Genomic DNA, 26,932 nt, shown 5'->3' with positions numbered 1-26,932 from the left:
TTGACTGAAATATGAACTAAGACCTGCTGAAGACACCTACTAGTTTTTGAGGTTATAATTCCTGGAGGAAGCAGAGTCAAAAGAGAAGTTTTGTGCATCCTTATGAGAACTCACCATCAGTGCTTGGTGGTAGACTGCCTCACAAGAAAAAAGCATCTTTATCTATCATCCAGTGAAGGTAATCATGCTGTCATCCTGCCATGAAACAATCTGACCATAGACTGTAGAAACCAAGATCCTGAAGTCATTCTGGTTTCAGTTTAATCTCATCATAACTTCTGCCACCTTCCCTCCCCACCCCCAAGCACTAAAGCTAGGTTATCAAAAAGCACAAGAAAGATAAAGCAGGGCTCCTGTTCTCCAACGGTCTGTTACTAGTAGCAAAACCAAGTTTTCTACCTCCAGTTAACCAGCCAGGGATAATGTGGAGCAACGACATCTAGAGATTAATTACAAGTCCACAAAGAGCCATCATGTCATCACAAGGACAGCCTATTTTCCTCTTACACCAGGTATTCATGATTTAGAGTGAAGGACATGAGAAGTGGCCCCAATGCATGGACCTGGCTGAACAGACCTTCATCCCTGTTTAGTCTCCCATTCATTCCTTCTTTCCTCCAAAAAGGGAAAATTTCAGAAAGGGACCCATGGTCTTGGGTGCTTATGAGTGCAGCACCATCAGGAAAATGGTGCGTAGAGCTTTCAGGGGTTGTGGTCTTGTCAAGAATATCTGAAGAGTGGGACACCATATTTATGAAGTCTAGGCAAAGTCCTGCATTTTGGTCCTCTTTTCCCCATGCACAGATTAGATATAATATGGTATAATTTGGAATTGGTGGCATTTTATATTCTTTCAGTATAGCTTGAGCAGTTACAACGTAGCTCTCTATATCTGTAGAATATTATGGTGCAATTTATATTTAACTGGAAGCTTTCAATTCTTTGACCAGCCACAGTATGTTTAAAAATGCAGGTACTGACGTGCAGTTCTTCAGAGCTTGCTGTGTTCTAAGTGAAGCAGGGGCACAAATCTCCTCATACATTTCATAGCATTAAGTATTCATCCATCATGGCCCTGATCCTGCAGAACACTTAAATATGTGTGTAAGCTTATACATTTAAGTGATGCACTTAAAAATAATGCATGCAGTTAAGTATTGGACTGAAGCTCACATACATTCAGAAAGGAGTTCCTTTGCCCAAAAGCACATTTAGTCTGGATGTCTGACTTTTAGAGGACTAATGCTAAATGAGCTGCCTTCTCAGCAAATCCAGCTAGGGTAGGTTCAGAGCTGTGCTAACTACAGTAAAATGTCATCTAATCCAGCCAGAGCTGGCTAGTGTCTGATCATCTCAGATAACTATCAATTCTGCATTCAAATATTTTCTGGACATACCCAAAGACACATTTTAGTTCTTCCAGCCATTCATGTGTTTTATGAATTTCTGGCTGAAAATCTAGGAGTTATATGGGAGGATGGTTTAGATAAGGACATCCTTCTGGCCTTAAAGCCTATGAAATTGCTGAAGTAGTGCTGTAGATTCAAATTGTGCCCTTTCACAGAACTGGGACCTAGATGTTCAGATGACACATTTTCAGTATCCCACTCATGTGGACAGTGCAGACAGCACTGTCTGCTCCATGTAACTCCAGGGAGCTTGGCTGGGAGGAGGTTCAGCACCTTCTGCACTGATCTTGCATGTTTTTCCCCCAAATGCCTGACTTACTGCTGCCTTACTACACTTTCTGTGTGTAATACCACAGATTTTGCTGGTGGTATATTGATATAAAACTGGTGATAAATAGGTCCAAAGTGTCTTACTGCTATTTTGGTGCCAGATTATCAGCCTCATCAGTATAATGATGAGACTGAAGAACTGGCCCAGTACATTGGATTGGACCCTGACAAGCTGGCACTTTAGCAAATGTATGTGAAGTAAGTGATATCAAGTGCTTGTTAAGCTTTTGTACTCTGTTCACTGGTTAGTACTGCTGTTTTCATAGCCTGATGAAAAACTACTTCCTTAACAAGTTTATCCTTCTCTGTTTTCTCGATAACATCTTTTTTATAATGGCACTAGGGAAAGTCATGTTGCATTGTTTGGGTTCCCACAGATGAAGTGATCTACTTGTGACTTCTCTCCACTGCTCTCCAGTTGGTCAAAACACCTGATAACAGAGATTTACCTGGACTGGAATATGAATTGGGTAGCTTTGGACAGTGTTTGCCAGTTGTAGGAAAACCTGTATTAACATATTTCAGGTTCCTCACATATTGGACTAGATTTTATGTATTTTTATCCTTTAAAGTATTTAGAAGATGGATAGTCCTCATCATGATGGTAGATTCATTCTCTGGTATAGAATTAGGGTTTTTTTTCTTATAACATTTGTTTTCTGTATAACAATTCTAAAAGGTTAAATGTAAATATTATCATAGACTAGGGATGGGGAAGCTTCAGCTTGGGGACAGGGTGTAGCCAGAGTTCACAGGATTCTTTTTCCCTACCTTGTTATTGAATCTCACTAATACATGTTACCATGTGGCCAAAGGTTTGAAAGCCTGCTTGGTCCTCAGCAAGGAAATTTTCCCCATCCTTTCCATAGAACGTAGTATATTAATTAAAGAGGACAGCTGATAATATCCATATTCATATACTGTTAATAACTGTAGTTTTTAGCAGAAACCCATAAGCCTCCAATCTTTCAGATAAGCTATTTTCTATTGATTTAAGCAAGCCTTTTGACCACAGGCCTAATTCTGTAAGTTCAAAGTAGCTCCAAACTTTTCTCATTTTCAAGTGTTTAGATGCTTATTCATTCAGGTTCAATTCTACTGTTCTGATTATTGCATCATCCATTCTGTATAGTTTGTTTTCTGTTTTTTTCTATCTCAAGCCAGTTGTCACAATGTTATCCTGTAATAAGATTTTGTTCATGATATAGAATGGGTGGAAAGCTGTGGAATTCACGAAGGACTACAAAAAGTATCCAAAACATTGTTCAGCTCAAAGAAGAATGAGCCAGCTCGATAAGCTTTTAACAAATGGCTAAACAACACTGTGGTGCTCACTGAAGTGTTTTGTGATGTATTCACTATGACTTAAATGACATATTCAAGGCATGTCAATGATGCAACTGCATGTGCTTTTATTGTTGAAGTCTGGAACTGTTCCAGCAAAGACAGTGTTCATAATTCCTAGTGCACCAATTCCTAACTAGCCCTTCTGTGGGAAAGTCATTTCAGAAAGCAGTACAGGATTTGGCCCAGCACTAACAACTAAAGTAGACGCTATATAGGCCACAGAAATCTAACGTAGGATGTATTCATCTTTCTGTAGAATGTTACTTTATTTAGTGGCTTTGCTTAAACAGACACTGAAAATAGATTTTATAGGAATGAAGAGAAACACTGGGCTAAATTCTGGGGCTTCTTACCCAAGCAACTCCTACTTACATCAGTAAGTGTTTGAAATAAATTGAGGATTCAAATTTGAAATATTAATATTCTTCCATGAGATACCAAAAGGAAGGGGGTAGAATAAGAGCAAATTCTAGCTCCAACAATGGAAAAAGGCCAAATCAGCCAACTTTCAAGTAAGCCAGGATTTAAAACTGATGTTTTTGGTTTTAACAAATAGGAGACAAAATATCGCCCTCACATTTAGAATTCTGAAAGGAAATTATTTTGTGTTGTTGTGTCTGGACTGCTCATTCAGAGGAGGCATTCATGGTCTACATAGCACTAAGAGGTACACCTCAGACTGATAGGTCAGAAATTTTACCTCTTTAACAAAGGTGTTTGGAAACAGCGCTTTGTGAAGGGAAATTTCAAAATAAAAAGTTGTACAAAATCATCCTGAACTGAATTTCTATACAAAAGTGAATTTGGAATCACTGTGATACATATTTCAGTGAAGGCTTTCCTTGTAAAGGCCTGCTCTTTGCCCTGCTGGAGCAAATGGGAGTTTTGTCCTTGGCTGCAGTGCATACCTCTACCAAATGATTTAAACAGAACAGCAACAAATTAATGTGGGTAGTATGCTAGGAACATGGAGTGGGCACACTGCCTGTAACTGTTCAGTTTTAAAAAATTCATCATTAAGCAAATGTGTAGAGTATTAAGGAAATTTGTAGAGTATGTATGACTGTATGAGCGCGTGGGTGCTGTGCTGTGCTAAAAAGAGACTAATTGGTTTATGCGTTTTTTTGCATACTTTAGGCTCCTTTATGGGGATTTTTAATTGATATTTATTTCTCAGCAGAGCTTAGAGTAATTTTAAAGCTGTATAATACATTGTTTAATGAAATCTATTGTCAGCATCTGTTGTAAACATGTGTTTACAAAACAAACTCTTGAATACTTGATATTTGAAAATAAAAAATAGCATATCAAGTGTGTTTTATTTCTAACAAAAAAAGGAAAAGGGGAAAAAATGGTGCCTGGGTGAGTGTGCAATCAGCCTGGATTGGGTGATGAAATATTTGGATGGACTTTTCGGTGCTCAATTAGACAAAAACACATCTTTCCCCTGAATTCAGTGACTGCTGAATCACAGCTAAGTATTGATCTCACTGAAATAAACTGTAAAATTCCACACTTTCCTCTAGCACTGTTTGGTTAATTACATACTCATTAATTACATTCTAAGAAATACAAATTTGTATGAACTAGATACTGACATATTTGGAAAAATACACAGGGTACAAGAGTACCTACCATCCACATGACTCAGTAAATGAGGGCCAGGGCCTGAAGCCAAGAAGGTTCAAGAGTGCTATATAATGTGGGGGTAGCCAGTCTGGTCTAGCAGTGTGGATGCGAGCTAGTTCATGCAACTTGTTTTTAGAGTTCTGGCCCCACTTTTATTTGGTAGTATAGATGTATCCATGGATGAAAAGTCTGTCCCAAGGCAGCTGGTCTTTAAAAGAGTAGGCTGAAGTTGAAAATCTTTTTCAAGACATGTTGCATTATTGAGCCTTCATACTTAAAGTACTTTGCCCTGTATTACATGTTTCACTGCTGAATGATCTGTGGCTTCTTTCTATGAAACTTCCTCACTGCTTAGTCATGTGACTGCTGTGAGTCCAAGACACAGCTTGTCTTTATGAAGTATCTAAGTGCCTTTAGTTTCAGGCTGAAGTCAGAAACTAAGGCACTGTGCATAGCACCTAGCAGATCCGAGTCCTCAGCCAGCGGCACAGCTTCAGCTGATGTTCACAGCGAGGGAAGAAACGCAGTACAGCAGAACTGCTGTTCACGAAGGCAGCAGACAAATCTTTGGGATCCAGATCCTGCTTGACTTCCAGATTCAAAGTAAGACTTCTCCATTTTCATTTCAAATAAATATAACCATGTAAAAGACATTTTGCAGATTCCCTTTAATGTCATTAGCATCCAAGACTTGAGCTGTTAACTCAAATATGCTGTGGATGACATTATCATCAATAGATTTCTAGCACATCAAGAATATTGTTGCTAATTTAAAACTGAATAAATGGGTTACCTTGGCAGGACCTAAAAGCACTGTGGGGTGGTGCAAGGGCCACAGCAGAGGCACAGTTGTGTGGCTCTGCACTGACATCTGCTGCCTGATCGGGAGTAAAATTACCCCCGGCAGGTCCAAGACAGGCTGTGATGGCACCTGTTCGGATGTGATGTATGTTTTTGAAGTGACTCTCTAGCTTGTGCCCCACTTACTGCGCTTTGGTTTTCACTGCAGAGAGGTGTCAGAGCACACAAACTGTATTGCTGTTTGCTGAAACTCAGCAAGGAGGTTTTCTTACAGCATCATACCTGGTAGGCACCAACCACCCATGGGTGCTCAGGCCGCAAGACCAATCCTGAGTAAATCCCCTGAGAACTTCACTAGTGTAGCTCTTGGCTTCTTGGCCCCAACTGTTTCACCACACAGATCCTCTGCTATTGTGTTTCAGTGACTGTTAACGTAGACAAAGCTGCAGGCATCTATAATGAGATATAGATAAAGTTTTGGGGGAGGGGAGGCATCTATGCCTAAACCTGTTCTCTGAAAAACCCTCCACTCAGCTGTCACATAGGCTTAGAGATGGCTAAACTCAGGGATGACACTATGATCCAGATGTTTTCCAAGAGCCTTTAAAATAGCTGTTTGTGTGCATTAATGCTTCAGGCACAACAGGAGTTACCTACTCGTAACAGCAACTGACTCATGTCTAAAATTAAGAAAGTTATGGAAATGAAGCACTACCCACCTTCACTTTTCTTGAGGGCTTTGAGTTGGTGGGAGGTCTCAGAAAGCGTCTCACACATCCCAAGGTGTTAGGGCAGGCCTGGCTGCCTTCTTTTAAATCCCAGAGGAAACAACTCAGATGATAACCTCCCATCCATAGCTCTGGGCCCTGAAAGCAGATAACTATGCACTGTCTTTCAAATAAAAGTCAGACCTATTACTTTGCAGATCAAAATAAGTGAAGGTACTCCTTGCCTGCTGCTAGAAGCACTTGCCCATGAAGTCAGCTTTAGGCATTCATATCCTTCCTCAGTCTATGACTATCTAATGCCTGTAAGAGCTTCCTGACAGTCAGACCATGCTGCTAACAAACTGGTGTTCCTCAGCTATGGGACAAGAAGCACGGTACACTATGAAATGCAAAATGAATTGGGACAGCAGGAGGCTGTGTAACACACCGCTTAGGAGAACAATAGGCAGCTTTTGGCCCCTTCTCTTTGGGCTGCTTTTATATTTGATGCACTGTATGTTTGCAGAAAGCAAGGATCAGAACAACATCGCTCCCTGATAAAAGTCCTAACCTCTTAGATTAGGACAGAATGAGGCTCCGCCCCCTTCCCTCTTGCCCTGCATTTAGACATTGCTGTAAGAGCTGTAAAAAACAGCTCCGACTTAAACTATCAGGCAATGTGGAGGACAGGGCCCTATCCTGGAAGAAGGAAAGTTGAACTCTTTCAAGATGAGGAGGACTTGAACTCACATCTTCCATTTCTGAGTAAGTACTTTAAGCTGTCCGGTAAGGAGGAAGCACCAATGGGGAGAATGGATGGACAACACCTTTCCCTCCTGTATCTCTGCCTGACTGTTAAGAGAGAAGACAACACCTTGTTTGGTTCAGTTCTTTCAAAGAAATGCACCTACGGAGGACACCCGGTTGGTGCTAGATTAATTCTCTGCACAAAGACATCTGTGTGAGGCAGCTGTATAGGACCTTACTTAAAGTTTGCCTTTGTCTTTAAACTACTCCTGACCTTCCTAACTCAGCCTGCTCAGCCTGTTGTTGTTCAAAACCTTGGCTGTTTTGAAAAACTTCTCCTGTTTGCCAGTGTGCTTTCCTGGGACAGGCATCTCTCAGGAGTCTATCTAGCATTGCAGGGACTGTTTTTTGAGCACCTAAGTTCTTCACTGGCCCCCTTTCTTGATTGCTAGAAATGTCAGCTCTAATTTCATGTTTGCAGGAGCATCAGTGTCCAAGGACTGTGTAAAGGAAGGAAGCATGGCTTCAAGGCTGATTTTAGCCTATGAAGCTAATTTTATTCCCAGGCCACTGAAGAAACATAGACAGTAAGTAAGGGAAAGAGTTTATCTTTAATAAACCTAAGGTCTGTTTTGTGAATGCTCACTTTTACCCAAGGAAGGACTCCTCCTGACAAGGGCTCCATAGGCCGCTCTGGTTAAGCCCTGTATGTCCATCCAGTCTTCTGCACTTTGCTGTAATAGAGGGGTCTTTGTATGGAGGAGGGAAAAATGGCAAACCTAGGGAAGGCACCATGTAACGTTGCTTTACTACTGTGAACCTCGAATTGTGTAACTTGGTGCATTTGCTTCAAGGAAGTAAAGATCAGATGACTTGGGATTAAAAAAAATCACAGCATATTTTAAACCAAAAATATATATTATTCACAATCTCCAGGAATAATTTATAACTAACAGAATGTAGTGTGCCATTTCGTTACCCATTGCTTTAACCGTGGATGGATTCTTAAAACTGCAAGTGAAACTGTTAACATATTTTAAAAATAATTCTTAATTACTTGGAAAACTAGATCATCTGGACTTCTCTGAAGCAGGTAAAGTAAAACACTTTTTATTTCAAGAAATATTGCTTCTAGACTTTCCTGAAGCCAGAATTGTTCTATAAAAGTATCACAGAAATATTATACAAGATTTAAAAACACAGTATCCTAGTAACTTGAAATCTTTGTACAAATAGCATCATTCATGACCATAAATACGTTTGTTCTATCAATCAGCCCATGACACATACATCAGATAAACAGCTAGTTAATTTTAAAATATTTACAGAGTCCATCAAAAAGACTGCTTCTTAAAATTATTAAAGTTCTACTGAAAGAATCTCCTTTTTAAAAAGTTCAAATTAAAATACAAAGCGATGAATGTAAGTTTAACCTGCAGTGCTTGCAATAGCCAAAAAATACTCCCTATACTAAATAACATGTAATAGATAGGAAACATTCCTGTGAATTGGACATGATGGAATTACATCTGTTTGAGGTAATTCTCTTTTGTTGTTGTTGTGCTAATTACTTACAAATTAAAAAAGAAAAGCAAGGGAAGATATTAAGTTTCTACTAGTACAGATTTTCAAAGTCATTTTTGTATTATACTTTATAAAATTTAATGTTTGGTAAAGTTTAAGAAAGAAATTTGAACAATACAACAAAAATTATCTAAACTACTATTTTTGACTTCACGTGCCAGTTTTATCTAGAATAATGTAAATCTAATATGATTTTACCTTTCCCTTTAATGCCTGCTCAAAACAAAACAAAGCAAAACAAAAAGAATTTAAGTCTCAAAATGATAATAATGCTTTCAAGACATTGTTCAGGCTAAAAAAAAATAGAATGTGGTGATACATGTACTGATGTAAACCTTTCTACCAGTATCAATAAAAAAAAAAAAAACTCATGGATTTTTAATACTGACAGTATCAGTATATAGGGAAACAATCCAATTTAAACAAATCCTCCTACAGTTAACAATCATTAGCCATACCTTTCTGAGAATAAATTTAATTAAATCAAAGTAACAAAACATGCAATATTTTTGCTAAAATATTATTCAAACAATCTGTTTCCACAATCCATGCTGATTATCTCTTTCCTGTCAATCTATTTATTGGTTTCATAATTACATTAGACAATGAGCAAACTAAGAATATATAAAGTATTAGATTCATAAATGGTATGGCATACAGATTTTAAAAGTGCAACATCATTTTGCTTGAAAGCATGACATTAAGAAATTCCAGTGGTTAAAATTTATCAAAAATACATTATGCAGACAGACTGGGTGGACTGAAACATTCATTCATGGTGGGATCATTTGGAAACAGAAAAAGTAACTTGAAAATCCTCTTCAAGGAAATAATTTTTAGCTTGCGGAGAATGTGCTACTGCATTAGAAAGTTAACACTGTTTCTTTTTATTAAAAACTGGAAATCTTGTTTCCTGGTTTGGAGAATTACTGTGAAAGCATGTGTGTGTGAATACAATGAACACACACACACACAGATACTGAATTGGGCTCAATTTAGCTGCAAAATGTATCTACAATAAACATGGAATGTCAGTTGTCATGATTACTTTTATTAGTTTGCTAATAAAAAATAAGGAGAACTTATTTAATGGTTTACAACTTGATCTAATCCAAGGAGAGTGGAGATGAGGCACTGCCTTCTACATTTGGGATTGATGACATCTTCCCTGCAAGACTCTGTTCCATGTTTTTCAAAATAGTTCCTGTTTCCTGGGTACTGATAGATGAATTCCTAATGGATACATTGACAGCCTGATGAACAATGGGGTCATCAGACCTCGCAGGAAGATACATCTGATCTTCAAATATATCTTCTGTAGCGTCACTGTCCTGATGGGTGTCTTTCTGAAGAATGCTGATGGGTTGTAGAATGAAGCTATGCCTGGACTCCAACTCTACCAAACCGTTTCCACTGAAATCCATATCAAAACGGTCTGATTCTTTATCCTCCATCCATTTTTCAACTTGATGATGATTTCTCCAGTGTGCATCATTCAAAGTACTTTTCTCAGGAATAGCATTGTTTAATTCAAGTTTCCTCTCTTGACGTAAAATCGCTGTGCTCAAAGCTAGGGCTGCAAAGTCCGTTGGCACAATAAGCGGCAACTCTTCTGCAGTCAGGCCGCTCGATTCCTCAGCTGAAGTCATTTCCGCCAAGGTAAATGGTGTAGATGATTCGTCCACATCCCCATTGTTTTGAGCAGTGTTGGTCTTGTCCGTTTTGTTTTGCTCATAGTAACTGTTCAGCAGTGCAAACATTCTAGCTACATCCTTCAAGTAATTAGTCCAGTCAGCCAGACTAAGTCTATAGTTGTATCTGTATTCATATACACTTTCATTCACACTGTACAAGTCTTCCAGGCCTTGCCAGTTGATGTCACCAGCGAAATTTGGCAGGTTAGCCTTCCCATCCATCCCATAACTGTCCTCTGTTAAAAGAAAGAATAAAGTCTAATGGTGAACACCAGCTTAAAAGTGCAAGTAAAGCTTCCATGTGTGTTTCTATTCCAATGTGCTGAAAAGCCCTACTACTCATAACATATGTAGCTCAAATAGTAAAATATTCCACATTTCCATCATCTTTCCATCATCTGGCCTCAGGTGCATTCCCAGCTCCCAGCTCCTGCTACAAAGCTGGCTCCAGCTACATCCCTGGGCTGAGCGGGTGTAAGTAAGAGCAGAATCTGGCCTAAAGGGACTTTGTGATGACATTCAGAGATAAACCTTTGCCTTTCATGAATGCTCTGCCAAAATATGCAGTAGACAAACAACAGTTAAGTATAAAAGATAGGACTAATTCTGAGAGCCATTAGTGACCAGAACTTAAACAAAGCCCATAGAAATCTGGTGTATAGACAGCTTGAGAGATATGGTATACAAATCAACCAGTTAGTTACATTTTTCTATCAGGTGTACAAGACATAATTGCCTTTAATAAATGATAGTCAAAGGTAATTTTCATTTATTTCATAAACATTAATTTCAATTTTCATGGAGCATGTAGAAGAAATAGCACTGTAAAAGCTTAGTGTGAATTAATTTATAGAACTGCACCACTGTCTAAAATATTGTTAAAATATACACAGATATAGTATCTCCTAAAGATTATTTTTGTTGGTTTTTTTTAAGGCTTTCAAAGAAGATAGCTAACAGATTTGTCAAATATGTCTGAATAAAGAGCACAGATGTGATTCTGTAAATAGCAGTGGAGTTGGATTTTATATTGATCATACCCAGAAAAAAATAGAGACATGAAGGAAACCAATTTCCATTTGTAAAAGTGACTACAGTGACCCAGATTATTAAATGCAGTGAAAAGCCCATTTTATATTGACAAGTAACACTGATGGACACCACTATTTCATTTAATTCACTGAGCAGACTGTGTTCAATCCAAAGATTTTACCCACAAAGTGGACTCCAAGGTAAAACTAATCAGGTAATGGAAAAGCATTTCAGGGAAAATGACAAACTGGTTTTCACTGACAATCTTGTAGGCAATATTTAGTAATTAATTCAGTGAAATGACTTATTATTTTTCTGAGATTATACTGGCAGGTAGGATAGTACCAATTACCTTGGAAGTTCAAGTGCCTATAGTCCAACTGCCTGATTTGAGTATAAATATCTATTTATGCTGGATCCTTCACCCCTACAGTGGATTCTGGGCAACTCCATCAATTTGTTTTTTAACTTGTTATTTCTCCTTGTTCAAGTAAAACAGAAGGAATGACATCTTAGTTTATATTCTTTGCTTCATAACTAGCTTTGGATTTCATAGTGAAAAGAATTTGTCCAAGAGAAATATTATCTTGGTCAGAAAAATCTTGAGATTTTTCTTACGATGAGGGGCTTTATTCTGCTCCCACAAGAGTTGGTAAAGGTTGGGCCACTTTCTGTATGTGGAAACACCTGAGTGTTTGATATTAATTGATATTCCCTCACTTAAGATAACAACTGTAAATACTTTAAAATGTAAAAATGTAAATATCTTGCTTTCTTAAAACAAGTTCTAAAAATATTTATTTTCCTTAGAAGTATGGTTTTGTATCTTAGAATGGCTTGGCAAATACTTGGCAAACCCCCTATTACAGGAAACTGCACATGCATTTTGGATCTGGGAGGACAGATGAAAAAGAAAGTCTTGCTATTTTTCTTTTCTGAAGACATCAGAAATGAAAATCATGGAATGGCAACATGCCAGCCATCTTCATACATCAAATTATACATAAATTTCTTCCTGAAAAAAAAAAATCCAATACAGCAGAGGTTTCAAGAAATAAATCTTACTACCCTAAGATGTACTTTTGAGGAAACTGGCCACCAAACCTGCTCAGATAGTAACACTACAAATGCTAAAATATTTATACTTTGCTCTGTTATTTGTATTGATAGTTTCATAAATTTTGTCATTGCCAGATCAGAGCCGGTATAGGAAAACAAACTGCTATAAGAACAATTAGTGGCCTAATATGAATTTATCAAGACTCGTACTTGAGAAACACCAGCACTTTCTGTACATGCAAACCTGATGGCAGAAACTGAAACGAGTGCTGCTGTTTGACCAATGGGATGGGGTGTACTCAGGCAATGTGGAGCAAAGCCAGGGCCAGAAAAGCAGGTTTGGGCCCTGGGTTGGCACTGGCAGCAGGACACTGGGGCAAGCTGGGCCAGCTGTGGTGGTGCCAGGGGTCCCGGGACCAGCCAGGAGAGCAGGCTTTCCTGCCAGCCTCAGCAGCAGAGGGACAGGACTGCGTTGCAGGGAAGTGAGACTGGCAAAGTTTGCTGCATTTCTAAGCAAAGCCTGAAGCAGAGCTACGCAGCCCTGCATGCTGGATCTTCTTTTCCCCTCCAGTGGGCACACTGTGTTTCTGCAGTCCCACTTTGACCATTGATGACTGAGAAATTTCACAGCTGGGAAGGCACTGGAAATTAGCCTGTGATCTTCATGTCAAGCAGAAAAAAATCATTTGTTTAAACACAAGGAGTACAGATAACTTTTGTGCATATAAACAGGTAGGAAAGCAATGTCCTAAAGCGCTAAAGCTGACTATAGTTTGTCTGAGCAGGTCACTTCACAGCTTTATGCCACAATTTACAGTAAGTGTGAAAAGTTTCACACTGAAATCAAAGTATAGAGAGGTAAGGGGGAAGTAAAGAAAAGGTTTTCCCCTGTAAGAAATCTCATTATAAAAAATATGGAAAAGGAAAGTGCAGATGAGTTGCATATGCGTAACTGCATGGCAGTGGTTTCCCCTATCAATATTTTGGCAATCTGTCAGCTACATCATACACCAGAGAGAGAAAAATTGTTGTTAACTATTCACAATAAGACATTTTCAGATTTTTTTTTAACCAACTACTAGTTTAACTTCATTCTCCAATTATTGTACCCCAGAATCCCATGATGTCATCTGGGTTGTCTCAAAGCTAACAAGGGATTTGGATATATTGCCACTGAGACTGAAGACAAGAAGGTACAATCAGCTCCCTGGTGGCTTTGAAAAATCCCAGCCAAGCAGGAGAGGAGAGAGACGTATGTAGCTCACACACCCTGTTGTCACCCTGCTTGCAGAGTCATGGGCTGTCCATCAAAGAACATGAGTGACACGCATTCTTCCCCGGTAAGGATTTCTTCCTATGTACTAAGCAAACAGCACTGTGCTGTTTTCATACAGGCCTGTTGTCCCAATATTGTACTTACAATGCCTTTAGTGCTGTCCTAACTCAGGAAATTTTGACTGGACACAGGTCTGAGCTGAGGTACTAAGCAATCTGAAGGAAGCCTAAGGAATATTTCAGATGACTTCGCAGCATAGGGCTTTTCCCCTTCTTATTCCATTGGCTTCTATGCAGATTTCAAGAAATGGATCATTTAAGACATCCTTTTTATGATTGCTAAGAAATGATTCTTTTTCGTTTTTTAATTTTTGGTTTTAGAAAAAATTTTTTTTCCCCAGGATGGGGCTTGAAGCAAAATGTTGTACCCAGGCACCTGTGCACATTGAGAAGCTGGCATCTGGAATGGAACGGCACACAGCAATATCACTTGAGTTATACTATACCTGTCACTTGTTTCAGTGGAATATTCTTTATTGACTTGACATCAAAGGTTAAAATGTTTTCATTACTAAACAGCGTAACAGGGTATAATTTAAAGATGTGTGTGCTCTATTATTTCATGCAATCCTACAATTCAAAAATGCCATTTCAGTTAGATGTATAGTTAAAATTAGGAATGCTTACAAGGAACTCTTCTAATGAAAGACTTAAAAGCATAATTGCAAGAATTATATTCTATCATTGCAGTAAACAGTTTTTACCAGGCTGTAGCAAACAATGCAAACACCTGGGATATAACAAAAAACCCAGCTTATCATATAAAACACTGAAATACATTGTCTCAATGGTTTCCTGGCTGCTGGGAGCTAACAATAAGGTTCTTTTCAGATGTCCCTGTGAAAAAAAAAGTTTTATATAGAACTGTATACTCTCTGGGCCCAATTTACGTCTCAGGCAAATGATGTATTTCAGGAGCTTCTCCACCAAAGTGCATGGAGATGAAAATGTATAAAACTGTATATATAGCAAGAGGATATCAAGCTTAAATATGACACTTGAGAGGCCTCTAAATTGTTTTCTACCCCTTCATACAAGCATTGCTGACTAAACAGCAAGTACAGTACTGTTAAGACCTCAGTTTCTTCAGTCTCTTCAGGCATTTGCTTTATGTTTGACTGGTTCCTCCACCAGCAGCAGTAACTGGGGTCAGTATGATAAACATGTACATAAGGTAAATATACTTACAAACAGCAATCTTTCATGTATACCCGGGTTCAAGCACTAGATACTAACAAATCTCACCTGTTGCTCTTCCTCAGATCAAATATTAGGGACTTTTTAAAAAATATTTGGGTACAGTTTTCTGCATGTGTAAGCTGATCTGAAAGCATCATCCCCCCTACCCAAAGGAGCCTTGTGTTTCTGCCACACTTACAGTAAAATGTCTCCTGCTGGCTTCTGAGCACATGCTGCTCAAACTAAGTCCTGTTTTTGCTTAAAGCAGCATGTGCCAACATTTCCTAAAGCCAGTGAGAAGACTTTAATTTACCTCTGTAGGTTTGATCAGGCTCTTTGGATGCATATACCTCAGAAAGTTTTACATTTGTTTTACATTTAAAAAGTAGCTGTACAGTCTTCCTACATAAAAACAGAAAAAAAACAAACCCAACAGCGGGAAAACAACCCAAAAGAAATGATTCTTTTTGTGTCATTTTCCCCATGTAAACATCTGAGAAATACAGGCATGGAATATGAGCTGTATGAACTCTTGCTGTGACAATGAGCTAAGTTAAATGCAGAATGGTGGAGCTAAAAAACAATGGCCAAGTTCAGTGTAGAGTAGTTAGAAAATGCATGCATCAAAAGCTGTGCTGTGTGCAACATGGCAGGATACAGACATTAGTTGAAATGGACTGGAATCATGCAATTATTTGGAAAGAAGCTGCTGAGGAGAATAAAAAAGTGTGGATACCTGTGTGGATCATAGCTTCCTCCATCTTTACTTCCTGATATAGGAAAATACAAGAGTAACTTTTGTTAGTGTTTAGAACTTGTAAAACCATTCACAATGTAGTTTTCCATGCACAGCATCTAATTCCTAAAAAGAAATGTACTGTGTTAAATAAAGACAGAGCTGCAGTCCAACAAAGATTTCCTGGAAGTTTTATATAAAAGAACTGAAAAAACACAGTTTTTCAAAAAAAAAAAAAACCCAAAACAACTAGATATAGTAAAAAAGAGTAATCTTTGTGGACAAAGGAAGAGACACAAAGGTGCAATAACATAAAATACGTAGAATGGAATATTCCTGTAAAAATTTCATTGTTCAGTCAACCAGAATGAAGTGCAGCAAATTCCAGGCTTATGAAATATAAATACCACCTATTTTTATATTCTGAGATTCTTGTAAGAAATATTGCTTTCATCAAAAACGGAGGGGACTAGTGATGATTAGCAGTCTGCAATGTTAAGTCTCAGTTGTAGTGTAGAACCCGAGGCTGTTCACATAGATGGACAGCAATCAGAATAAACACAAGATTTAATACTGCATCTGCTACTGGGAAGCAAAGACTAAAATAGAATAAAACCTGTAAGAGAGAAAAGAGTTATGACTATGAATAAGAAAATCTCTTCGGAATTTCTGTCAAATGTTCTTTATCATCAATATCTGTCTAGAATAACCTGTGCAAACTTGCAAAGAAGCTTTCTGGTCATGCAGTTATGCAGGATGATGTATATGGATCATTGCAAATTAAGAGCAATGCTTAAGAGAGCGAGACCTCATGGATCCAATTAGTACTTAAGGAGATGAAAATAACCTAATAAAATGAAAATAAACACTCTATTTTTCTTGTACCTGTTTCAAGTCCCTTAGGCCTTGGATTGCACTGCTTGTAACCTTGACAACTTCGCAGCTCCATTAGTTGTATGTGTAATTGATTCAAAACGCCTCTTTCCACTGTATGTACTGTATTCGTCAGCTGAGAAAAAGGAATGGAGGGAAAAAAGTACTTATTAACAAAAAAAACCCTAAAAAACTAGAGGAGTTTAGCATACAATAGCTTGTAACAGGGAAAGGGATTTACCTGGTAAGGATCAGTGTTCATATCAAAATACTCTAAGAAGCCAGTCGCAAACTCACAAAAGAGAAAATTGTGGGTGTCATTAACTGTTCGCAAACACCAGTAAGTGTTGTTATTTGAGCTTGTGCAAGCACAAAAAGAGCCCACTGTAATTAGAGAAACAAGTTATTAGTTTTAGATAAAAAATAATATGCTTTTTTCTTCTACTAGTGAAACTTCTATAATCTTCATGTATTCGAATTTTACATCAAATTTCTCTAAAATTCTTCTAGTTTAATAATGACCAGTTAGATTCTTATCAAAAACACTGAATAAATAAATATTGCTACACACAATTTTCACAAGTCTCCATTTAAAGAAAGCAGAAGATATTAAATACTGTAATGAGACATATTCTTTTCTGATTTATATATGATTTATTGGGAATTAGTAGAATTCAGACCTTGTAAGACAACAATGAATCCTGATCCTTAAGACTGCATGGAATTGCTTACTATATATCAAGGCACCATTTCCAGCAACAGTAAGTAACCTTAACCTAGCAGAGCCTACAAGAAGCCAGTACAATGGAAAACTACAGAACTGTAAGCACTACAGAGGAAGATCGAATTGTTAATTGGTATAATAAGTGAGATGGAAATGACACGGCAGTCAAGAAAGAGTTGAGGCACCATATGGGAATGAAGGAGTGAGACAACTGGCAATGAAGAGATAGGTTTGCAAGCAGGGAGCTTGCCTGGCAGCTTGAATGCAGGGAAGAGGGAAGAAGCAAGATGGGAAGGAAGACCAGCGATAGCCACAGTGGGTAATACTATGTCACCTTTTGAGCAACTGTTCCTTACTGGGTTGAGATTTCCTTAAGGTAACCACCTAGACCTTATTTTGAACTGCAATCCTGTATTTTATTTATTTGCTAGGCAAATAAGAGGGAAACTGAGGCACTCAGGCAAACCTTTGTAGCACAATCCTAGGCATTGTAACCGGATTCCCCACTGTTTTCACTTTTCAATCTGAGGAAACCTAGAGTGGGATTCCACTCCAGAGAGTAGACACCTATTTTCAGGTGTCACATGTAAGGTAAATGTCTAAGCCCTCATTAGAGGAAATGAAGATCTAGTCAATACAGTTAGTGGAATATAGAGAGCTATTCACCTGATGAAATGTAGATACATATTTTAGGGTAATGCTTATCATCTGCTCAAAAATATACTTTATTCAGTCTTCATAGAGTATTTTGTGCAAAAATAGGATTTTGAAATACGTAGCAAACTAGTCTCTTGTAGTTTCTTTTCAGCAAAGGTGTTAGCAGAATACTCTGGTAATTTCCACGTGGACTTAGCAGTCTTTACATTATAAAGGAGCCTGATCTCTAAAAGACTGTGTTGTATGGTGTCCCTGGTGCATTATAAGCTACAGAAGAGATCATAGGAGAATATGTCAGAGCTCTGTGGTGGAACTGAAAAGAAGGTAACTCCCTCTGAGTTCAGCATCAGGACAGTGTAAAAACTTCACAGCAAAATAAGATGGTAGCTCCCCTAGATCATACCCTGAGACTACTGCTTGATGCCTAAAGAATTTGGCCACAATGAGACAAAGAATGAGAGAAACCTTAAAAGTACTGAGTGACTTCCAAGTGGCTGAAACTGAGCCATCTGGACTCAGGGCTACTTCATCTCTAAAGTGTCTTTTTATTTGAGATCATGTTCTGGGTACTATAATGTTATCCAGTCACTGAGGCCAGAGAGGTTAGATGCTTCTCAAAATTTACTCGCAGCTAAAGTGACCACAGGTCACTTTATCACCAACTTTGACATTCCTGATGGCAATTGTAGTGGTACCACTAATTAAGCATCTTAGATATCTATCCGAAAATGGAAATAAGACATTGTCTGCAATAACTTGCCTTTGACACATAAAAGAGACACTTCATTATGCAGCAGTAAGGCAATGAAGCCTTGCAATAAATCTGCTGGACTGAGATGTACAAGACTGGGTAATAACATGTTGGTAGAATCTTTTATGGCTCTTTTAACACCAAAGATTTAATTACACATTTGTAGGGTTATTACGTGAAGACTAAACAATGTCGCTATTGTTGAAAAAAAGTAAACTAACTATTGCTTAGCTGACAGAATAACAGGAGATGATTGGTAGTTTAGAACACAAATATTAGAAGATTTGATTTTAATAGGCCATGTGTCGAGAGCAGTTCTCCAAACTTTTTCCCAACATAATATTTTTAAGATTGTTTGTAATCTTGTTCTGCCAGCAGAAAAGATTGTAAGAAAACTAATTTTTAAACAAAGTGTTAACAAAGTTTTACTTTAGAAGACTGTTTCTTTAATTCCAATAATTAATGTTGCCCTAGATTTTTAATGAATTAGTACAACAGCTTTCTGTAATAGTGTTAATATATTGAACAAACCTCATAAAACTAGTATAGGTCCACCAGTATTGGGCCCTTTTTAGTATCTGTGTAATCTAAATCAACAATACATTAGCTCCTCTTTCAGTTATGGACTGTGTCAGATGGACATTTTTTTACTCAACTGCTATTGCTGGAGCATTGTCAGAATGCACAGTAATATGAGATTGCTTTTCATAACTGTTTGTTATTCCACAGTTAGAAGGAAGTAAGCCACTATCTGCTTGATTTTTGTTTTAAAGACAGCAATTAAACTGCTCTAGGAACATTTTAAAATGTAAAAAGCGTATTAGCAGAAGTGATAGTACAACCAGAACAGATTATCACTGGCAGACAACATCTTTCTCCAAATAAATATTTACTCCTAGTTAATTTTCTGCTTATACACTGAAAAAAATGAGTCAAATATCAGCATATTAGATAAGATTAATCACCAGTGAATCTTGAATTTTTTGCAGGGAAAGTTTTCAACCACTTTTCCTTGTCTGCCAGCAAAGTTTCAGGATAATGACAAAGCTGTTGTTAATGCTGAATACCTAGAAATGTTGAGGCATGTCCCAGAAAGGATGATTATCTATATACGTGAAGTTTAAAGGATCTTAAAATATTTCTAGTTACAATGATTTATTCTTATGCACTAGGTGTGCATTCCACAGTTGTGATTTTTACATTCTTTCAAAAATGGGAATAATGGGGAGAATTCATAAGGGATAGTATCTGTATTCTCTTCACAATAAGCAAAGTTGTCTATGATACACTTTCAAATCAAAATGCCAAAATTAAAGTAAACCTTTTATGCGCTGAAGTTTGTGACTCCATGCAGTATTAAAGGTCAAGTCACAAAAATGATTAGAGACAAAATCTTTGGTCATAAATCTCTCATCTATAAACACAAGATGACAAAGGAGGAAACAGGAAAAGGATTTAATTCAGATAGACACATTAGCTTTTGAACTAGATTTTACAATTTGATTTCAGTGAAAAAACATTAATCTGATGAAGCATTTCTCATAGGACAAAAATGGATTTGCAGAAAGTTTAAAGCATTTGTGGAAGGTTCAAAGTTCAAATAAACTCCTCTGCAATATCACCTGCATGGCCTTTGAGCTCTAACAGTTATGGAATTAGTCAAAATATTTACAGAACTAATTTCTTATGGTAAACATGCAGGATTACTATTTCAAGACTTTATTTTTTATTCCTGCTCTACTGTTGCGAGACCTACATTAGATCTGCAGCCTGGACAAAGTATCATAATTTCACTGAATTTTGCAGAGCTCCAACAATTTACATTTAAGGAGTATCTGTCCTTGTCATCTGTCCTGGATGACTATCCTTTGAAAGCCTTCAATCTCCAAAGAACCAGCAGTTCTGTAGTTAACATTAAAATACCAAAAGAATTTGATTTAACGTAATGGAAATGAAGTAAGGGGTTTTGTTCAGTCTTTTTAGAGAATAGTCCTTTGTTCTGCAACCAGGCTTAGAATTTTTCAGACAGTTGTATACAATGTATAACAGTGATAGAACTCCTGTAGATAACTTTATTAGTAGTATCTTAGAGCAAAATGAGAAGATCAATTCTCTTATTTCAGGACATGTTGACCAAAGGAGAATGGGTATGGGATATAGGAATCATCTAATTTTAGTGTACTAATTCTACCTCATGCTACCACAGATACGTAGTTCTGCTGACACATGCACTGGTCAGAATTTGACTAATTTCATTATACAGGCATATATAAATCAACATGGACACAGATGGGGAAAGAACGGATGTACTGGCTTTCCCTTCCTTACCCTCCCTGCCTTGCCAGGCTGGAACCCTATTACAATTCTTGTGAAATATTCATCCATCTTGATCTCCAAGAGATGACAGAAATCTCAATAGCTGGTTATGACAGTCTAGGTTTTAATAGACAAATCCTCCCATTTGTTTCTGCAGTGTTTAACGCACAGCTTCTTGTGATAATTTCATATAAATAAGTAATGCAACAATTCTGAGCACATACAAGTGCAATTCTTCCTTAATACTTCAGAATTAAAGAAGCAGCACTGTTAAGTGCCAATTTTTCAAAATAATGTTCTGATTGATTGCATGAAGAGGGAACTATATTACACAGCAAATATGAACCTAATTCATGTTGGCATGTGGAAGTAAGACAGGAGACTTACAGTTCCAGAACGGGGCTGTTTGCCAGTGGTTGTTATCATGGGTAAAACATGTCAGTCCAGGAAGACTACATTCATCTCCTTTCTTCTGGCGCTTTTTCCCCTTTCGTTCCTTCTTCCTCCTACGATTCTCTTTGAACAGCTGCAGTTTGCCATCTACTTCCTGTGCTGCTTCTCTGTTCAGAGAGAAAGGAAGGCATAACTGCCAGGGAAAGGTTTCGATCCAGTTAGCAGCAGCATTAGCAATTTTTACATCTACCTGAGTTTTTTAAAGGTTAGATGGTGGGAACTATGTCCTTCAGCAGCAGGCTGACTCTTCTAGCTCAGCTTCCACCCCTGCACTTCTGACAGGGTGTTCTCTTTAGTAAATTTGAGAAATGATGCACTGATGCATTTAGCTTTTTTTAACCATAGCTAAGTCAATTTGTTTCTGAAATGATTAATTCCTTCCATTTCAATCAATAGTTTTTTTAAATATTATTCATAAAATTTCACGTATCTGTTCAAAACTATTGAAGGTTTCTTGTAACAGCTTTCCCTCCTCTCCTCCCTCCCCCCACCACGAAAAAAAAAAGTTCCTGTATTTCTACAGTCACAAAAAGCTAGCTGAGAGAGTGAAAGGAGAATAGCATTCTTACTTGAATGGATGAACGTGGCTCTTGATTTTCTCTTGGGCCTTCACCCCTTTCTCTTTGTTGTAAAAGCTATAGGCAAAATTATTAAGAAGGTTGAGTGTCATCAAGTCTTGAAACAATTCATTTTCAACACAAAAACAGAAATATGCATTTCTTGACATTTATCTTAAAGAATTATATAGAATAACTTACCACTTTCACTTAATTTAAAGAAGTTATATGTGTGTGAGTGATCCTATGCCAGATTGTAGTAAAACAAAAGGGGGAGGTCAAATATGTTAGCAGAATACAAACAAATCACCTCAACATCTTAAAATTCATACATGCATCTTCCTTTGACTTGTAACATGCATCTTCCTTTGATTTGTAATAGCTTCCACTCTTAAAATGGATCTAATTAAAATTTGGATCTGGCTCTCCTTTCATTCAGCTCCCCTGAATTAGGATACACACCCTGACACTTCAATGTCTTTGAATGGCTAACTTTGATTTCTTCTCAAGTCAACAGACTCAAGAGTTTCTCCAGAGATGGATTCAGAGTACAAACATTTAGACTCTGTTTCTTTCCTTCCCCTGACTGGGGATGACAGCCGAATAGGCCAGCCTTAGTCATGAGTACCCTCTAAGCCTACAGCAGTAGTAAATACCAATAGAACTAATGTTCTTTCTTTTCCATCTCAAAAAACTTGAAAAATATATAAACCTAATCAGCCAATATAGCTTGCAATGCTGAAGGTCATGTCTTACCTCTGTTTACTACAGTCACATTCATCTGGTTTTCTTCTTTTCAGGTGTCCTCTAACTTCCCTCAAATTCTTAATTTTATCTTGCAGAGCTTCGATCTACAGTGAATATTTCTGAGTCAGAATTATTCTTTGAAAAGCTAGCAGTGCAGAGACTTCACTTGGAACAGATTTTAAAATGCCTCTTACCTCCTTATCAATGTAAGCCTTGTGGTCCTTCCAGGCTCTGGCTGATTGGTACAGTTCCCTCTCACAGTGAATAGTGTCATTTGGAAGAATAAAACATCTGTAGATATAAATTTAACAAATAGAAAAGAGAAGATCAGTGGCTTCCCAATTGCCTTCCATTTCTCTTTATTCCAACATTCTTTATTATTTCTTCATCAAACTTTGTTAAGAAATGAATAGACTTACAATGTCTCATGTTGATTTAACATTATTCATAATTGCTTCAATCTGTTTTCTCACCAAAATCAAAAAAAAAAAAAAATCCCTCATCTACAGCAGGCACTGTCTGCCTGCTAAGCAAAAATGCAATGACAATACCATGTCGGAGATTTTTAATCCAATCAGAAATGAAACTGAAATAAAAATCTGCTCAGAATTCAAAGCCTCTTGTTAACCAAACTTGCCATTGCTCATTTAACCACCAACCGCTGAGAAATATGTTCTTGCCACATGAATGGGACTCATCTTCCATGCACACAAAATAGTTAAGAATGGAACATAAAGTCTGTGAGGTAAAGATCAATATAAATCAACACAGATCAATAAAGATCAAAGTTAGGGAAAAGATTTCAAATAAGAGGTGAAAAAAAGAGAGCACTCAAATAATAAAGTGGTTACAATGACAAAAGAAAAATCACAGCAGTGTTCAGAAAAACAGCTCTAGCAAAATAAAAAAAAAAAACCACTTGGAAGGCCAATGAGGTCGACCGAGAGGGAAAGTCTAGCAGATTACCAGCTTTTCAAAGTCTCCATGTGAACATACATAATTTACTTAATTACAGACAATTTCAATTTTATAGACACATCCTTTCCCCTCTTTACACAGCCCTGCTTCATCACAATCCTTCCTCTAATTTTTGAGAAGAATAGTATATAAGGAAGACTCAGGAGTTTATCTCCTCCCATCTTCTCCGATTATGTTTAATTCTCAGTCACAGGACTGGAATTTTGAAAGCAACGCTTTATTCATTAAAAGACAAAACTATTTATTGAGAAATAATCACTTTTTCAGAAAGCCATTTAAGACTTTCTTAACTCCACACTTGGAAATAATCGATGTTAATAATTTTTACGTATTCAAAATTAACATTTATGTTTTCCTTGATGTTTCTGAAAAGAATGAGAAATGTTATTTCTATCTTAAACAAGATAAAAAGTTAAAATATAAGATTTTTATTGACTGTTTCCAGAGACTTTTCAGATGAATCATATCACTTTTTTAAAACTAAAAATATTTTCAGATTTTTGCCTTTTCATTCATATTTAGAGTAGGGATAAAAGGTGACATCTCAGCATCTTTTAGGATGGAAAAATGATCATTGGTCTCTTCAGCAATAAACAGGTCTAAAGTAACATTAGTGTCTGCAAACAACTAAATTTTAAGACAGATGGAGTAACTGATCTATTCTGTCCTCATTTAGAATGGGTTTAATTTCTCCTGATTTCAGTCATCTAAAATTTAGGCCTCTATGCTAAGCTAATAGCATAGATGTTATAAAGAACAGCAGGAGTGTCAACCTCAATGGGTGATTAATCCATGATAAGACACATATTTAGATATGGAGGATGAATTTCCCTCTGGAGATGCCTACTCCTCCTCAGAGATAAAACATAAACTAGATTCCTCACTTTTAGATATAGGTATTTAAGTGAAATGATTCCACTTAATAACAAGTACAACTCAGCTGTATCTAAAATCATCTGTGACAAAAGAATTAAGTTCTTATATATTGAAAATATAAAATCAGAAAAAAAGTAAAGAGATAAAATATAACTAGAAAATGAAGAAGACTAAGAAAAAATAGAAAAAAGAATTGTACTTGTGTGTCACTCTGACAGAGTTAGGTTGACTTATAGCATCAGTGCCATCAGCTATCATTGAGCCACCAGGAGCACCATCAGTTTCCTCTGCTTCTTCCTCATTTTCAGCATTGTGACGCTTGGTGATACTTTTGGTCTTCAACACCTGCAGTTCTTCCTCTTCCAGATTTATGTCATATATTTCACCTTCAAATTCCACAGACAAGGACCGGGTTTGGCGAGTGTGAACAAATCGTGGTTTGTATTCTAACAGAAAGAAAGAAATATTCACGGTTGCATATACATATGCATATACATATGTCATGGGGACATGATTCATGCCATGAACACACAGCATATTCCAAAGAGCAAGGACGCTGTTCAGTAAAAATGCAACTTATTTTTCCCTGGCTCTACAAAGATTGATTTAATGATTTTTTGGTAAGTCAGTGTTGTGCTACAAGATCTCCACCTGTAAATTGGCATAAGTCAGAAGAAGTTTGACTTATTATGCTTTAGAATAATAATGATGTTTCAAAGGGATGATAATACCTTTTCTTTCTTAAAGCTAGGCACTAAAAAGGGCAAGAGTCCATCATATATCAGTGTATATATATGTGTATATATACTGAAACAACCAGACATCCTCTGTATCTATGTATGTAAGCCATAGATCTCCAAAAACTTGCTGCATTGTAGAACTAGAAAGAGGAGATTCATCTGATCACTTCTACCTGTGTGACCGACCAATAAACCCCTACAATGGGAGAAGGCTCAGAGGAGATGGGCAAGGGCAATGAGCCTGTGAAGCTCAAGGATAATGTAGGGTGTTTGACCGACCACAGCTGTTGCACAGAAAGCTGACTTTAGCTCAACACAAAGGTGACCAGAGGGTGGCCTTTGTTTTAGATAAACCGCTATGTCAGTTGAATGGATCAACTCACTACACCTCAGTTGAATGGATCAGCTGGTGTAAATGTTTCCCCCTGAATTCATCAAAAGAGTGTGAATGTCTCCCTGAGTTGGCGAGACCAGCATGGGGGGGAAAGTGTATATGTGGCTGAGCCCAACGCAGAGTATAAAAACTGAACAGTTAACAAAAGAATTTCGAAGAGAACAACAGGTTTGAGCTGGCCTCAACTCATATATTCCTTCCCAGCGACCGGGGATGCCCAGCGTCGTGATGGTGAGCATATTATAAAGACCAGTAACAGGAATTACACTGGTATTGTGATTGAACTGTATATTGCAATTGCTTTATTTTGCTAAGTGTAACTTACACTTGTATTGTGATCTCAGTATATTTCTGTATCACTCTGCTAAATCAAAAAGCCCATGTAACATCAAATATCAAAGAAATAAATTTTGATGTGAAACATTATACCCTCCATGTGCAGAATATCTAAAAGACCCTGGTCAGAGAGTATTGGACTCTGACGACCTGTGGAAATCTCTGAGTTTAGTAGGGTTACAGGTCTTTTAGTTATTGTTTTGGAGTTTTGCAAGTACAGCTGAATATGACTGAAATTAGCTAAGACAATTAACTCTTTGAGGGTTTCTTATGCTATGTATAAGAATACCTGTTTGGGCTCAGCCTGAAAGACCTTACACATTCTACCTCTTTTGCCAAATATACTTGTCTCGAATCAAGCTGATAAAACTGATAGTCAACACCACACCAACGTGCATTTTGCCTAAACACAAAAAAACACACAAAGGCCTAGATTGCACAAATCAGCTTGCAGAAAGCTATTGCAGGGCATCAGTGTCCATTACTTATGTCTATGCTGAGCATACCTTTGTAACCTAACAACTAATAATAAGTATTGTAGCAGAATAAAATGAGAGCTCTGAGCAGGTACTGCCTTTGACAGATAGTGCAGAGTCTATCACAGTTTTTCTGTTAGTTTCTTTGAGAGACTTATACTGAACCTTTCCTGCAAGAATCATTTAGCAGTGCAAAGAGTGAGTCTCATTTAAAATTTCATTCAAACCACCCTATCCTTCTAAACTGTTTCAGTGGATGACTCTGTCAGGTGAAAAAAAGGCATACCAGTCAGTCACTGAATACATTCACCTTTCTGAAAAGAAACCACAGCTTCAAAGCATCTTTCTGATTTATAAGCTTATGACTCTTTAATCAATGCAGAAAGAGTCATAGGATCAGATAGGACAAATTCTGGCACAGTTATGGTCTGTTATGATAGTACTTATTAAGCAAGTGGCTGAAAG

At 37.4% G+C, this 26,932-nt stretch overlaps 1 protein-coding gene across 6 annotated transcripts in view; it reads right to left on the bottom strand.

Moving 5' to 3' along the window:
- Positions 1-8,064: 8,064 nt before the first annotated feature.
- The window catches only part of SULF1 (sulfatase 1), a 129,589-nt gene continuing 110,721 nt past the window's right edge, over positions 8,065-26,932 (bottom strand). For 3 of the 6 annotated variants that reach the window (XM_067290537.1, XM_067290539.1, XM_067290538.1), the window contains 8 exons: positions 24,721-24,967; positions 22,862-22,958; positions 22,677-22,771; positions 21,933-21,998; positions 21,298-21,470; positions 16,704-16,846; positions 16,475-16,598; positions 8,065-10,484 (listed from right to left, as the gene is read on the bottom strand). In XM_067290537.1, the coding sequence (XP_067146638.1) occupies positions 9,661-10,484; positions 16,475-16,598; positions 16,704-16,846; positions 21,298-21,470; positions 21,933-21,998; positions 22,677-22,771; positions 22,862-22,958; positions 24,721-24,967 (1,769 nt within the window). In that variant the 3' untranslated portion in view covers positions 8,065-9,660. Of the gene's footprint in view, positions 10,485-15,516; positions 15,624-16,474; positions 16,599-16,703; positions 16,847-21,297; positions 21,471-21,932; positions 21,999-22,676; positions 22,772-22,861; positions 22,959-24,720; positions 24,968-26,932 lie in introns of those variants that run through there. The other 3 variants (XM_067290541.1, XM_067290543.1, XM_067290540.1) reach the window with 2 other exon arrangements.

This window comes from Apteryx mantelli, chromosome 2 (genome assembly GCF_036417845.1).
Source record: "Apteryx mantelli isolate bAptMan1 chromosome 2, bAptMan1.hap1, whole genome shotgun sequence".
In the NCBI taxonomy this organism is placed as follows: Eukaryota; Metazoa; Chordata; class Aves; order Apterygiformes; family Apterygidae; genus Apteryx; species Apteryx mantelli.
Note: the sequence above shows the minus strand (reverse complement) of the source record. Positions and strands in the feature narration are given on the sequence as shown.